Source organism: Pecten maximus, chromosome 2 (genome assembly GCF_902652985.1).
Source record: "Pecten maximus chromosome 2, xPecMax1.1, whole genome shotgun sequence".
Classification (NCBI taxonomy): Eukaryota; Metazoa; Mollusca; class Bivalvia; order Pectinida; family Pectinidae; genus Pecten; species Pecten maximus.
The window spans coordinates 1,267,587-1,284,132 of NC_047016.1; the positions used below are offsets into that span (position 1 = coordinate 1,267,587).

The following is a 16,546-nucleotide window of genomic DNA, read 5'->3' on the forward strand; positions in this document are numbered from 1 at the left end:
GGAGGGAAATGACAAGTAGCAAGGCTCAAGGGAGGGAAATGACTACTAGCCAGGCTCAAGGGAGGGAAATGACTACTAGCCAGACTTAAGGGAGGGAAATGACTACTAGCAAGGCTCAAGGGAGGGAAATGACTACTAGCCAGGCTCAAGGGAGGGAAATGACTACTAGCAAGGCTCAACAGAGGGAAATGACAAGTAGCAAGGCTCAAGAGAAGGAAATGACAAGTAGCAAGGCTCAAGGGACGGAAATGACTACTAGCAAGGCTCAAGGGAGGGAAATGAGTACTAGCCAGGCTCTAGAGAGGGAAATGACTACTAGCAAGGCTCAAGGGAGGGAAATGACTACTAGCCAGGCTTAAGGGAGGGAAATGACTACTAGCAAGGCTCAAGGGAGAGGGAAATGATTACTAGCAAGGCTCAAGGGAGGGAAATGACAATTAGCAAGGCTCAAGGGAGGGAAATGACTACTAGCAAGGCTCAAGGGAGGGAAATGACTACTAGCCAGGCTCAAGGGAGGGAAATGATTACTAGCAAGGCTCAAGGGAGGGAAATGACAATTAGCAAGGCTCAAGGGAGGGAAATGACTACTAGCAAGGCTCAAGGGAGGGAAATGACTACTAGCCAGGCTCAAGGGAGGGAAATGATTACTAGCAAGGCTCAAGGGAGGGAAATGACAATTAGCAAGGCTCAAGGGAAGGGGAAATGACAATTAGCAAGGCTCAAGGGAGGGAAATGACAATTAGCAAGGCTCAAAGGAGGGGAAATGATTACTAGCAAGGCTCAAAGGAAGGGGAAATGACAATTAGCAAGGCTCAAAGGAGGGGAAATGATTACTAGCAAGGCTCAAAGGAGGGGAAATGATTACTAGCAAGGCTCAAAGGAGGGGAAATGATTACTAGCAAGGCTCAAAGGAGGGGAAATGATTACTAGCAAGGCTCAAAGGAGGGAAATGACTACTAGCCAGGCTCAAGGGAGGGAAATGATTACTAGCAAGGCTCAAGGGAGGGAAATGACAATTAGCAAGGATCTAAGGAGGGTATCGGGGAACTTAACTCTTTACATTGGAAGACAGGATTATGTTCTCTGTAGTGTGTAGTTGGGAGGAGGGCGAGAGGAGGGGTGTCAGGGGACATAACTCCTTACTTTGGGAAGGGAGGATTTGTTCATTGTAGTGTATAGTTGGGAGGAGGGGTGTCAGGGGACATAACTCCTTACTTTGGAAGGGAAGACCATGTTCTTTATAGTGTATACTTGGGAGGAGGGTGAGGGAAGGGGTGTCAGGGGACATAACTCCTTACTTTGGAAGGGAAGACCATGTTCTTTGTAATGTATTATTGGGAGGAGGGTGAGAGGAGGGGTGTCAGTGGACAAAACTCCTTACTTTGGAAGGGAAGACCATGTTCTTCGTAGTCTGTAGACTGCCTGTGCTTGAAGGCCTGAGATTATTGCTTTCAATGACGAAAAGTTTTTCAAATGTCGCAATTCCTGTTAACGAATCATGAGTAAGTAAAAATTCTCATTAAACAGTCACACAGAAAGAATTAAAAAAAAACATGTGTATTAACATTAATTTCTAAAAATATAAATTTCATTTTTCTGTCAAATGTATCAACAGATTAGTATTAGTACTTCAAGATAAAGTCTCAAACTTAAACACTTGTACACAGGTTAGAGTATAAGAAATCATGTAACTATTTCTGAAAGATTTAAAAACAAGACATGAATTATATGTGAATCATACTTGAGCAATGTCTATCCATTTCTGTACAATGCGGGATCGCTGGGAGGACTTCATGTCGCGATTCTTGAGTATGGTGGCGGTGACGCGGAGAGAAACTCGGTTGAACTGGTCAATTGTGGCGAGAACACTAGCAGCCACATTGCCTCCTTTTCCGAGGCGTCGGGCTCGCCGGGCCCACACCGCCCCCAGACAGTGATGCGGCACAACACGCTTAAACAGCTCCTGGGCAACAGAGAGTTACAAACTGATTAATAGACTCAAAAACTTTAAAATGTCTCATTTACGAATTTGGTTCATGTAGATCCCCAATGCAATATCTTTGCAGACTTCACTACATAGAAAAACACAAAATAGTTCTTTGATCATGTCAACATCCAACAGTGTACAATGAGATTCACACTTACTGCATCTTTCCAGGTAAGCTGTTCGGCGAGCCTTTGGTTGGGGATGTCCATGAACTGGAGCGGTTTGAGGTATTCAGTGTCCATCATATGGTCAACTTCATCACACAGAGAAAATCGGAACTCTATCCCAGCATCTGTACAAATATAGAATAAATAGTACATGTATCTATCATACAGTCAACGTCCTCACAGAAGTCAGAAATCAGAGCCTGATCTACCCAATCTTGTTTATAGATTACGTACCTGATCTACCCAATCTTGTTTATAGATTACGTACCTGATCTTGTTTATAGATTACGTACCTGATCTACCCAATCTTGTTTATAGATTACGTACCCAATCTTGTTTATAGATTACGTACCTGATCTTGTTTATAGATTACGTACCCGATCTTGTTTATAGATTACGTACCCAATCTTGTTTATAGATTACGTACCTGATCTTGTTTATAGATTACGTACCCAATCTTGTTTATAGATTACGTACCTGATCTTGTTTATAGATTACGTACCCAATCTTGTTTATAGATTACGTACCTGATCTTGTTTATAGATTACGTACCCAATCTTGTTTATAGATTACGTACCTGATCTTGTTTATAGATTACGTACCCAATCTTGTTTATAGATTACGTACCCGATCTTGTTTATAGATTACGTACCCAATCTTGTTTATAGATTACGTACCTGATCTTGTTTATAGATTACGTACCCAATCTTGTTTATAGATTACGTACCCAATCTTGTTTATAGATTACGTACCTGATCTTGTTTATAGATTACGTACCTGATCTACCCAATCTTGTTTATAGATTACGTACCTGATCTTGTTTATAGATTACGTACCTGATCTTGTTTATAGATTACGTACCCAATCTTGTTTATAGATTACGTACCCAATCTTGTTTATAGATTACGTACCTGATCTTGTTTATAGATTATGTACCTGATCTTGTTTATAGATTACGTACCTGATCTTGTTTATAGATTACGTACCTGATCTTGTTTATAGATTACGTACCTGATCTTGTTTATAGATTACGTACCTGATCTTGTTTATAGATTACGTACCCGATCTACCCGATCTTGTTTATAGATTACGTACCTGATCTTGTTTATAGATTACATTCCTGATCTTGTTTATAGATTACGTACCTGATCTTGTTTATAGATTACGTACCTGATCTTGTTTATAGATTACGTACCTGATCTTGTTTATAGATTACGTACCCGATCTTGTTTATAGATTACATACCTGATCTTGTTTATAGATTACGTACCTGATCTACCCAGAGCCTCCTTGTGAAAGCGTTCAATCTTATGTCTGGCACGCATGGCAAGGTCCGAGTCCGGAATGTACTGGGTAGAGAACCTCTCCAATGTGTGGAGGCAAGGATAGTCTGGCTCCTCACGGAAATCTTCTGAATATGTGTCTAGCCACACTGAAATCACAGACTTCACTGTCCTGTCAGAGAAATAAAGCCCCTTGTTAACAATTCACACAACTTTTTAACTTTATAACCAAACCATTTATGTACTAAAAGTATAATTTAAAACCACACGATATAAAATTGTTTGTATAATTTAAAACCACATGATATAAAATTGTTTGTATAATTTAAAACCACACAATATAAAATTGTTTGTATAATTTAAAACCACACGATATAAAATTGTTTGTATAATTTAAAACCACACGATATAAAATTGTTTGTATAATTTAAAACCACATGATATAAAATATGTTTGTATAATCTAAAACCACACAATATAAAATTGTTTGTATAACCTAAAACCACACGATATAAAATTGTTTGTCCTTACCTCTGTTGGATCTCCTGGAGTTCCTTCCTCTCTGTCGTTTCCTGCCCGCTTATCTTCAGCCATTTGTACCTGAAAAGTCATAAACAGTTAATACCATATTTAACACTATATCAAACCCATGACTATTTCACACACTACTTTTTTATTACAGGTTTATCAGAGTATGTGATAAGCTGTTGTTCCTTACTGCCACTGAGGAGGTTGGTATACTTACAAACTATACTTGACACACTGACCAGTGACTGGACATCACAAATTCATCAAATATCAGTTATAATTGGGAAGGTTATAAATTACATAATTGGCTGACAGTGTTCATATTCCCTATCAATACAATACCGTCCTCAGGTACAGTCATATATTTTTTTTGTAAATTAAACAATGGCCAACCTTATTGATGTACAGGGATAAAGGACCTGATATCCAGTCACTGTCCACTCACTGATACTGACCGTTCGATGAGTTTGTCCAGCACCTCTCTGGGCGTAGCGAAGGTCCGGTAGGTGGCCAGGAACACATTAACATAAGTGGAGTCCAGCTCTCCTTTGACTGTGACCAGGCTCTCTACCAACTTCTCCAGCGTCCCAACCTTGATGACCCGCATCTTCTGAGTCTCCCACATAAGGTGGGAAAACTCACGACCCTGCTCATTGTCAGCCTAAAAGTACAATAGGGCAAAACTCATGACCTTGCTCATTGTCAGCCTAAAAGTACAATAGGGCAAAACTCATGACCTTGCTCAATGTCAGCCTAAAAGTACAATAGGGCAAAACTCATGACCTTGCTCATTGTCAGCCTAAAAGTACAATAGGGAAAAACTCACGACCTTGCTCAATGTCAGCCTAAAAGTACAATAGGGCAAAACTCATGACCTTGCTCATTGTCAGCCTAAAAGTACAATAGGGAAAACTCACGACCTTGCTCATTGTCAGCCTAAAAGTACAATAGGGCAAAACTCATGACCTTGCTCATTGTCAGCCTAAAAGTACACTAGGGCAAAACTCAAGACTTCACTCATTGTCAGTCAAAACAACAACATGGGAAAACTTCAATCTCTTTCTGAATGCCAGCCAATTAGTTTAACATGGAAAAACTTGGAAAGCTCAAGATATTGTTCATTATCACCCTAATAATCTCCTCACTGTCACCCTATCAATGTCTTCATTGTCACCCTATCAATGTCCTCATTATCACCCTAACAATGTCTAAATTATCACCCTAACAATGTCTAAATTATCACCCTATCAATGTCATCATTATCACACTATCAATGTCATCATTATCACCCTATCAATGTCATCATTATCACCCTATCAATGTCATCATTATCACCCTAACAATGACTAAATTATCACCCTAACAATGTCTAAATTATCATCCTATCAATGTCATCATTATCACCCTATCAATGTCCTCATCATCCCCCTAACAATGTCCTCAACATCAATGTAGGGGGGGGGGGGGGGGGGGGACACTGTGTGGTTGTTTATTGTTTATTATTCTTAACTTATGTTTCAATTGATTGCTACCTTGAAGGTATAGACTGGGATAAGTCTGTGATTGTATATACACATCTTACGCCATTCCTCGTTCTAGCACACCTGTACAAAACATAGCTTGGTCTAACAAATATTTATAAATACTGGTTAAAATGTTTCTAGATGTAATACAAAAACTTAAGAAAAGACGAGGTACAGATAAAAAAGAACTAGGAGAAGAATAAAATGTATTGCCATTCTGACAAGCTCCCTTAGATTACACAGACTGCTGAGGCTGTTGAACCTGTTTGTACGGCTTTATCCCACCAATTATCTCTATAATCTAGGTTTTCTTATAACACAAGTATAACGGGTTTGCACCAGAGTACACAGTTGATACCATTCTCTATACAGCAGACACTGACTAATCAGCACTGGGGTTACTGTGTAAACTAACTATACATCAGGGTAATCAGCACTGGGGTTACTGTGTAAACTAACTATACATCAGGGTAATCAGCACTGGGGTTACTGTGTAAACTAACTATACATCAGAGATGGTCTATAGATAAGTTTACACACCGATACATCACACAGCAGCCCCTTTACTGTCCTCCCGGTACTGTGGTATCACACAGCAGCCCTATCACACAGCAGCCCCTTTACTGTCCTCCCGGTACTGTGGTATCACACAGCAGCCCTCTTTACTGTCCTCCCGGTACTGTGGTTGTACACACACCAATCTATTTATTTTTCCCAACAAAGTTTTGTGTAGATGCATTTGAAAATTTAAGGTTATCTCTAAATAATCTGTCAAATTCATCAAATCTGACCCTGAATTGCTTTATAAACAAGACATAAGTGGTCTTCAAAACTAGACTTAGGGCTGCTCTAGAGCAATCGAAAATAGTTTTAAAATGTCTGTAAGACATAAATACCCCTCTGCCACTTTACACCCTGAAACACATATACAGTTTAGTGAAGATTGCATACATTGTATAGGGACGGGATGGGACGGGACGGGACGGGACGGGATGGGACGGGGCCGCAAAGTGATGCAATGCAGCGTGATGGGACGGACATTCGTATCACTATATCCCCCCCCCCCCCCCCATTTCATGGTGGGGCCATAATAAACACTATCATCCTATTGCGAAAAACATACAGGTATTGATATTGATCCAACTATACATACTGCTAGTGTTGTTGTACAGTGTTTTTTTTATAACAGACAGGTGAGTTATATATAGCCTCATTATTATAACAACACTAAATATACTTCCCTGGTAGAGTATACATACCCGGTATATAAATTAACTTATTATAGATAACCACTATCAGAGGGTTATACACTGTACCAGTAACCACAGATCCAATGGACGGCCGGACGGTCGGATGGCCAGATAGGACAGATATACATCTGGGGTATATATATATACTGGTAACCATGCATTATTAGGAATCACAGGCAGATAGATAATCTCTGGTAGTGTATACATAACCGCAATAACATGGCCTTGTAAATGTATATAGGCGGAAAGACAGACAGAAGGACAAACACATACCCCTGGTAGGTAGCTTATCACAACAAAGGGAATACGTCTGTATAGTAAAGGTGCTACTCCTTGGCCCGTATGACCAACAGACAGATGGACAAACAGCCATGGTCGGGTCTACTCCAAAGGTTTATAGGAATGACAGACAGATGGACAGACAAATAATGTTGGTAGGGAATAATATATTGAGTCAAGATTCTACTCCTAGGTCTGATGGTTTATAGGAATGACAGACCGATGGACAGACAAATACCCCTGTAGGTATAGCTAAACACAACAAACAAAGGGAATGTGTCTAGATAGAGTCAAGGTTCTACTCCTGGAACCGATGGTTTAAAGGAATGACAGACAGATGGACAGACAAACACTCCTGGTAGGGTAGGGTAGCTAACCACAATAAAGAGAATGGGTCTGTTTAGAGTTGAGGTGCTACTCCTATATAAAACAGTAGAGAACTTGAGGTGATAGATATGTTTGGAGTTTCCTACAATTATCTAGAGCTGAAGCAGAGGTATGAAATGAGCATGTGTTGTTGATTACATCATCACAACTACCACACCATAGGACTGTGTACACGAATCGACAAACAAAAAAGTCATCTCAAGCTACAAAGGTACATTCAGGTATATGAATGCTGCTGACCAATATACATCAAAAGAATTATATAAACACATTGTCGCTCAGGAAAACACTGCTAAATATCATAAAACGATAAAATGATAGCTGCAAGAGTTTCCAGTAACTGAACTTTAATTATATATCAAAAAATCTATTTAAAGATAGCTCTATATAGAGTGACCTCAATTTGGATCCCAGGATATTGAAATGCAAATTCATTCAAGAGATCACAGTTGTACATTATTACGTTTTAGGACAATTAGATATAGTTAATGTCATCAGTAGAGTGAGGATGTTGAGCATCTATTTATAGTAACAGTGACCTCATTTTTTTACCCAAGGTGGTTGAAAGTTGAATTTGTACAATAGATGATGGTTGTATGTGTGTAAAGTTTCAGTAAAATTGGATCATTTATTGAGTGGGTAGAGCGAAGACATTGAAAATCAATTTTTAATAACAGTGACCATTTTGATTCTCAGTGGTTGAAATGTGAACTCTTAAAAGAGTTATGGTTGTGAGTAAGTATCTTAAGTTTCAGAACAATTGGATCTCCTATGTTCCCTCATGATCACCAACTCACCCTGAGGGGATAATAAACTCACCAACTCACCCTGAGGGGACCTCACCAACTCATCCTGAGGGGATCTCACCAACTCACCCTGAGGGGACCTCACCAACTCATCCTGAGGGGATCTCACTAACTTACTCAGAGGGGATCACACCAACTCATCCCAAGGGACAATAAACTCACAAACTCATCCCGAGGGATAATAAACCAGGAAGGTTTATCTTGGATACAATGCTAGTTTGTGACAGTTGACTTCCCTGTCTAGCCTTGGAACTGTCAGCACTATGATTTATATAGAACCACTAAACCCAACTTTACTACTGCACTTCTCACTACACACACAAACAGATATAAACATATCCAGTTCTCAGCATGCTCCTGTCTGAGCCAACAACTTCTACACAGAAAATGACTTTTCAATATTCGAATGTATTTCGTTTTCCTTGTGATGTTGCCGATTTAGTGTCTGTACCTCCAAGAAAACTTAAGCTGAAACAAGCTCCAACAGAGTGTCTGCTGTGGTTTGCTCTTCTTTAAAAACTTGTGCTACATCTTCTGAGGAAAATCCACAACACACAAAAAACTAAGGTGATGGGTTCATTGGATTTTGTGAGTCATATACACAAGCTGCATTCCCAATCAAAGTTATATCAGACCTGCTCATCATTACACAGTTAATGGAACCAAGTCTCTAAAGTAGTTTTCCCAGATCAACTAGACTTCTGCCATCAGGATTGAATATATCCTTACTGGTACCTGTGCCCCACCCTTACCCTTCTCCCCCACCCTTACCCTAACCCTACTCCCCCACCCTAACCCCTACTCCCTCATCCTTACCCTTCTCCCCCACCCTTACCCCCCCCCACCCTAACCCCTACTCCTTCCATCCTTACAATTCTCCCCCACCCGCACCCTTACCCCTACTCCCCCACCCTAACCCCTACTCCCTCATCCTTACCCTTCTCTCCCACCCCCACCCTTACCCCTCCTTCCCCACCCTTACCCCTACTCCCTCATCCTTACCCTTCTCCCCCACCCCCACCCTAACCCCTACTCCCCCACCCTTACCCCTACTCCCCCACCCTAACCCCTACTCCCCCACCCTTACCCCTACTCCCCACCCCCACCCCTCTTCTCCCACCCTAACCCCTACTCCCCCACCCTTACCCCTACTCCCCCACACTTACCCCTACTCCCCCACCCTAACCGGTACCCCTGCTCCCCAATACTGGACCCCCTGTAACTTCTCCATAACTTTGGATACCTGACTATAAGTCTTTTTAATTGTGACCTCATCCATCTCTACTGATACTCAGAATCAGATTAGGGTTTTGTGAGATAGACCAGGAAAAACCTGTAACATTAAGTTATCTTTAGTCCCATAGGAGATACAGAATAAGGCGTAGACAACTCCTACAATGAGGAAAGGGAGATAACTATACTTACATCTGACAGAAGAAAGGGAGATAACTATACTTACATCTGACAATGTGTGGTAGGTTACTTTCTTGAGGTAGACATTGTACACGGCCCCTTGTTCTCTCTCCTCCCGCCAGAATCTAGTCACATCATCCTGAAAAAGACAAATTATCATTCTACATAAGTACTGAAGTATTATTTTGGTTGGTATTGGTCAAGATTGTGGGTGACTGAAGAGGGGTGGTCAAGATTGTGGGTGACTGAAGAGGGGTGGTCAAGATTATAGGTGACCGAAGAGGTGTGGTCAATATTGTGGGTGACTGAAGAGGGGTGGTCAAGATTGTGGGTGACTGAAGAGGGGTGGTCAAGATTGTGGGTGACTGAAGAGGGATGGTCAAGATTGTGGGGGACTGAAGAGGGGTGGTCAAGATTGCGGGTGACTGAAGAGGGATGCATGGTCAAGATTGTGAGTGACTGAAGAGGGGTGGTCAAAATTGTGGTCAAGGAGTGGTGTCCAGAATAATCTATTTTATCTTATAATGTTGAACGTGGAATCTCAATTTATAACAATTCCACTATATATATATAAAGGCGCTGTAGATTATTAATCACACTGGGAAACAATCATGAGAGATGTCCACTTTCCAGTAATCCAAAGCATGCGTCTAAACACCAGACAATGCAGTGATTAAAGGAATACAGAGATCTGATAACGACTTCATGTGCTCAGAGCTTATATCATTAGTATGCTTTATACAGTGTCGTATTGTAGTTTGTGGCGACTTTAACCACTTATAGGCGACTTGGGTCCTGGTATTGTCTGTGTAAACATGTCCCACTACAGCCATTACCGAGACCTATCACACGCACTGACCTGGTTTTATACCTTTCTCAAAGCCAGCATACTCAACGTTAGCCACTTGTTTACAAACTTATATATATATATACATATTATGGTGTGTTTTGATGGAGTTGAGACTGGTACAAGTCCTATCCCCAGCTAATTCCTGATCAGACACACAACAAACTTGGCGAACATGTACACCATTTTACATTTGGTATTTAAATATTTGGTCAAGTAAACAAAGATGATACATGTATACAAACACATATACCAATGTATATATGTCCAGGTACTTGTAAAGTATATATACATGTATACATACTGCTGATAAACCAATGTGGACCATTACATGATCAAAACACAACCTACTAATACAGAAAGGATCATGCTTTCATTGTTCATGTTAAAATCATTTCCCTTAAAATGGAGTTGGAAATTGTTGATGATTAAATCTGGATATAAAAAAATTAAAATCACAATGTTTCTTACCCAACGAAGGATTGACAGAGATCGGTGTTTTGTCAGTCTCTTCCTAAGGACGGTAGAGAGAGGGTTTTTGGACTTATAAGGTGAAGTATATTTCAGTATCCGAGCTCCACAACGTTTATACACGCGAGACTTTCTCCTGTCCATTACGGGTAACAGATCAGTCAGTATAAACCTTTACACAAACAGGTAATCACTGACCAGTTGAGTCCAGTCTTAATGGGGTATATCCTGAACACTATACTGGTCCAGTCTCACTGGAGTATATACTGACCAGTCTATATTTGTCTCTAACTGACCAGTCTATATTTGTCTCCAACTGACCAGTCTATACCACCAGATGACACATGTCCAGTCTCTATAACTGGTCTCAGAGCCAATACCTACAGGTAAACACTGAAGGTGACAGGTCAGTTATAATTGACCAGATGGTACTTACATTGACCACCAGGTGTTGATGATGGTCATTACTCTAAAGGTGTCCTGATCATGACCAGAGGCTGTAGGTAAATCACACCTGGGATGAGAGTGTGAATCTCCTATCAGATATCACACCTGGACGAGAGTGTGAATCTCCTATCAGATATCACACCTGTCTTTAATACAGGATACACCATTCAACACCACTTATATATTAATTATCTTCTAATAATTAAACAAATAGTCTGACAATGATTACACTAAAATCTGACAATGATTACATTAAAATCTGACAATGATTACACAAAAATCTGACAATGATAACACTAAAATCTGACAATAATTACACTAAAATCTGACAATAATTACACTAAAATCTGACCATAATTACACTAAAATCTGACAATAATTACACTAAAATCTGACAATAATCACACTAAAATCTGACAATTATTACACTAAAATATGACAATGATTACACTAAAATCTGACAATAATTACACTAAAATCTGACAATGATTACACTAAAATCTGACAATGACACTAAAATCTGACAATAATTACACTAAAATCTGACAATGATCACACTAAAATCTGACAATAATAACACCAAAATCTGACAATGATTACACTAAAATCTGACCATAATTACACTAAAATCTGACAATTACACTAAAATCTGACAATAATTACACTAAAATCTGACAATAATTACACTAAAATCTGACAATAATTACACTAAAATCTGACAATAATTACACTAAAATCTGACAATAATATACTAAAATCTGACAATGATTACACTAAAATCTGACAATAATAACACCAAAATCTGACAATAATTACACTAAAATCTGACAATAATTACACTAAAATCTTACAATAATTACACTAAAATCTGACAATGATTACGTAAAAATCTGACAATGATTACACTAAAATCTGACAATAATTACACAAAACTCCAACAATAATCACACTATAATCCTTTAAGCTACCATAATTACACAACATAATCAGACAATAATTAAACCATTCATATCAATTACACCAGTCATTTTATCGCTATTGTTTATTCATTACGAAAGATTTGACTTCTTAAAATGCAGTTCAGCACAAAATAAAAATGTGCTTTATTAGTAAAATCAGACCTTTAATCTCGCATTAACATATATAATATTTTACTGAAACAAATTATATTAATCTTAATTATTAATTTTTTTGCATGACCAAACATCAAAAAAATTCAAACCCATTTAGAAATGGAGCTGTTAAACAATATGTCACTGAATCTGGTAATGATATAGCACCAATGACCTTGACATTGGAATCTTGATTCTTTTGTTTTTGAAAGTGAATTGACATAACTCACTACAATACTTACCATATAAAATGGCATACTGACTCTCGATGTATGCACAAAGCTACAAAGTTATCCCATAGTTAAAATGAAACAGAAAGTCACAAATATTTTCCTCATACATACACACTTTCTTGTGGTCAACAGAAAATGACCAATATAAAATGCACTTTTTTTATATCTGTCAAAACAGCCAGTGTTTACATCCTCATAATCAACGGAAAACCACCAATATTTACTGACTTTCTTGTGTCATTTGCGATGACTTGGATATTTCTCGTTTTGATAGCAATTAACCAGAATGTTTTAGTCCTAACTTGACTGAACAACTTGTCAAACATTATGCTCCGTAAAATTACTGGTTTCCTGCTCAAATAGGATTGAGATATGAAATTAGTGACCAGCCCTTGATAAATGAACATTTTGAGGCCACTTGAGATGTAATCAGAGACAAGTCAATGATGAGGGACAGCCAATACACACTGCCTTTATACATGCTTTAGTGTGACCTTGAGGTGGAAGGTCAATTACAAACACTTACTAATGTACTAAGCTCCAATTCACACCCAATGGAAACATAGACTGATACTTCACATAAAGGATTAGTCTACGAAGAACTCTGCCATCAAATATACAACCTAAATCTGATAGGGAAACGTCTCTGTGCATTCTGCCCAACACTCATTCCCGCCATTACACTAAAACAGACTACCTATCAAGCACCACCACCTATATCTGATTACCTATCAACCACCACCTATATCTGACTACCTATCAAGCACCACCACATATATCTGACTACCTATCAAGCACCACCACCTATATCTGACTACCTATCAAGCACCACCTATATCTGACTACCTATCAAGCACAACCTATATCTGACTACCTATCAAGCACCACCTATATCTGACAACCGGACTAGAAAAACCTACTGATTATAGGTATATCTACAATGTATAAGGGTTATTACCATAAAGTTTCGTTGAAATTCCCTCAATAGTTTAGGAGGAGTAGCCGGTACATAGTTGTGTCTACAGATGGACAGATGGACAGATGGACAGACGGACAACCTGATTCCAGTATACCCCCATAACTTCGTTGCGAGGGGTATAACTAAAGTTTGAAGATTTCCCTACTAGAAAGTTGATGTTATTGGATAGGTTTAATAGCATATAAGAGCACACCAGTACTTAGGGAATTCCCATCTTTTTACACCTGGAATTCTACGTCTTTCTATTTATACCAGGAGTGTATATCTTTTATTTTATTTTTTTCTTTTATTTTTGTATATAGAAAGTACCTATTCCTTATGTTATTTACTCAGGAAATAGCTACAAACCTAAGAAACACATTCTCTTCAGGGACTTGGTTCAGGTGAAACACCAGCCGATAGGCTGAATTAGCTGTGCGAGACCTCCAAATACACAGGCAAGGGAGACAACCAGAATGACAACTCCAAATACAAATGTCACAAAATTCATTTATAGACAGGCAAAAAATATATAAAGTTTCAGACATACAGACAATATACATGTAGCTGGAAATGTCCAACTCCAAATACAAATGTCAGTTTATTTAAGCAACCTTAAATATAATCAACCCTTAGAAATTAATGCCTGCCCCAAATTTGGAGACAGGAATATCCATGGTGCTAGAGGTCAGTTGTTTCCCCAGAATGGTGACAGCAGTACCATAACATTAAAGGTTTTGTTCCTGAATCTGTGAAAAACTGTTACAGTGGGCATGGAGCGTAATCTGACACATGTACCTATATCATGACATGTGAGTACAAGGACACTTGATTATCTTTAGATAGTCTTCTCTAATAGCACTTCCTCATACTGTACATGTTATACTTTATAATCATACACTTACTATTCATTCAACAATCAAGGGGAAAAGGAACTAGTTATTTATAAGTACATGGTATACTGAGACACAATGTGAGGTAATCACTACATATAGTACAGCGAGTAATGGTGTAGGAAGTCTCCTAAACTGAGTGACCGAGCTGGTCATAAAGATCTTCTATAACACAGTAAACTAAGGTATCACTCACACCACCAAAACATGTTATCAACCTTAGGGTATCACCTATAGGAGATTTACATATAACCATTACCGTAATCAACCTTAGGGTATCACCTATAGGAGATTTACATATAGCCATTACCGTAATGATTTACATATAACCATTACCGTAATCAACCTTAGGGTGTCACCTATAGAAGATTTACATATAACCATTACCGTAATCAACATTTACCGTAATCAACCTTAGGGTATCACCTATAGAAGATTTACATATAACCATTACCGTAATCAACCTTAGGGTATCACCTATAGAAGATTTACATATAACCATTACCGTAATCAACCTTAGGGTATCACCTATAGGAGATTTACATATAACCATTACCGTAATAAACATTTACCGTAATCAACCTTAGGCTATCACCTATAGAAGATTTACATATAACCATTACCGTAATCAACCTTAGGGTATCACCTATAGGAGATCTACATATAACCATTACCGTAATCAACCTTAGTGTATCACCTATAGGAGATTTACATATAACCATTACCGTAATCAACCTTAGGGTATCACCTATAGGAGATTTACATATAACCATTACAGTAATGATTTACATATAACCATTACCATAATGATTTACATATAACCATTACCATAATCAACCTTAGGGTATCACCTATAGGAGATTTACATATAACCATTACAGTAATCAACCTTAGGGTATCACCTATAGGAGATTTACATATAACCATTACCGTAATCAACCTTAGTGTATCACCTATAGGAGATTTACATATAACCATTACCGTAATCAACCTTAGGGTATCACCTATAGGAGATTTACATATAACCATTACCGTAATCAACATTTACCGTAATCAACCTTAGGGTATCACCTATAGGAGATTTACATATAACCATTACCGTAACCAACCTTAGTGTATCACCTATAGGAGATTTACATATAACCATTACCGTAATGATTTACATATAACCATTACCGTAATCAACCTTAGTTAATCAACCTTAGTGTATCATCTATAGGTGCATCGTTAATTTTCTAATTTCGCAGACATGCCTCCAAATGCATGTATACAGAAAATTTGTACAAAGGTCGCTTCTTTTATAGAGAACATGTTTATATAGCATCTGTAAAATCCCCAGATCACCTAGTAAAGTTGTGACATAGATTATGAAGAGTGTTGATTGTAATGTGGAGTATATATGGACAGAACAATTTGTTAGACAGTTTTTGACGTGGATGATGCACTTACACATTTTTACTTTGTAAAAAGTTGTACTTTGACATTTTTTGACGTGGGCGTTGTACTTACCGGGTACACATTTTCTATAACAGATTGTCAGGATATTGTGACTACGATACTGTACGGGTACACATTTTATATAACAGATTGTCGGGATATTGTGACTACGATACTGTACGGGTACACATTTTCTATAACAGATTGTCTGGATATTGTGACTACGATACTTACAGTAACACATTCAGCAGAATCACAGTGTAAAGGCCTGGAATAATTGTCAACATTACATCTCCTGTCGGAGACACACAGTAAAGAGTACAGTAAATCCCTATTAAAGAGGAATGCTTTCAGACTGTTGAGCATATCTGTCTGCTGCTACCACCAGTCTCATGTACATTAAACACTGCATTTATTTGACAAATCTATCAAACCAATGACCCCGACCAAAACACACCTCCCACCTGTTTACCTGTGGCTGGTACCGCGTGAGTCATTCATAACAAAACTACACTATTACATTTC

The 16,546-nt window shown here is 38.6% G+C and overlaps 1 protein-coding gene across 3 annotated transcripts in view; it reads right to left on the reverse strand.

Annotated features, from left to right (window-relative positions):
• LOC117344284 (ral guanine nucleotide dissociation stimulator-like 1) overlaps positions 1–16,546 on the reverse strand; it is a 57,527-nt gene that overhangs the window by 17,770 nt on the left and 23,211 nt on the right. Inside the window, exons 1-8 of one of the 3 annotated variants that reach the window (XM_033906988.1) lie at positions 16,256–16,454; positions 9,670–9,762; positions 4,421–4,626; positions 3,969–4,037; positions 3,425–3,609; positions 2,146–2,279; positions 1,742–1,963; positions 1,382–1,485 (exon numbers count right to left, since the gene is read on the reverse strand). In XM_033906988.1, coding sequence (XP_033762879.1) covers positions 1,382–1,485; positions 1,742–1,963; positions 2,146–2,279; positions 3,425–3,609; positions 3,969–4,037; positions 4,421–4,626; positions 9,670–9,762; positions 16,256–16,387 — 1,145 coding nt within the window. In that variant the 5' untranslated portion in view covers positions 16,388–16,454. Of the gene's footprint in view, positions 1–1,381; positions 1,486–1,741; positions 1,964–2,145; positions 2,280–3,424; positions 3,610–3,968; positions 4,038–4,420; positions 4,627–9,669; positions 9,763–10,941; positions 11,192–16,255; positions 16,455–16,546 lie in introns of those variants that run through there. The other 2 variants (XM_033906980.1, XM_033906997.1) reach the window with 2 other exon arrangements.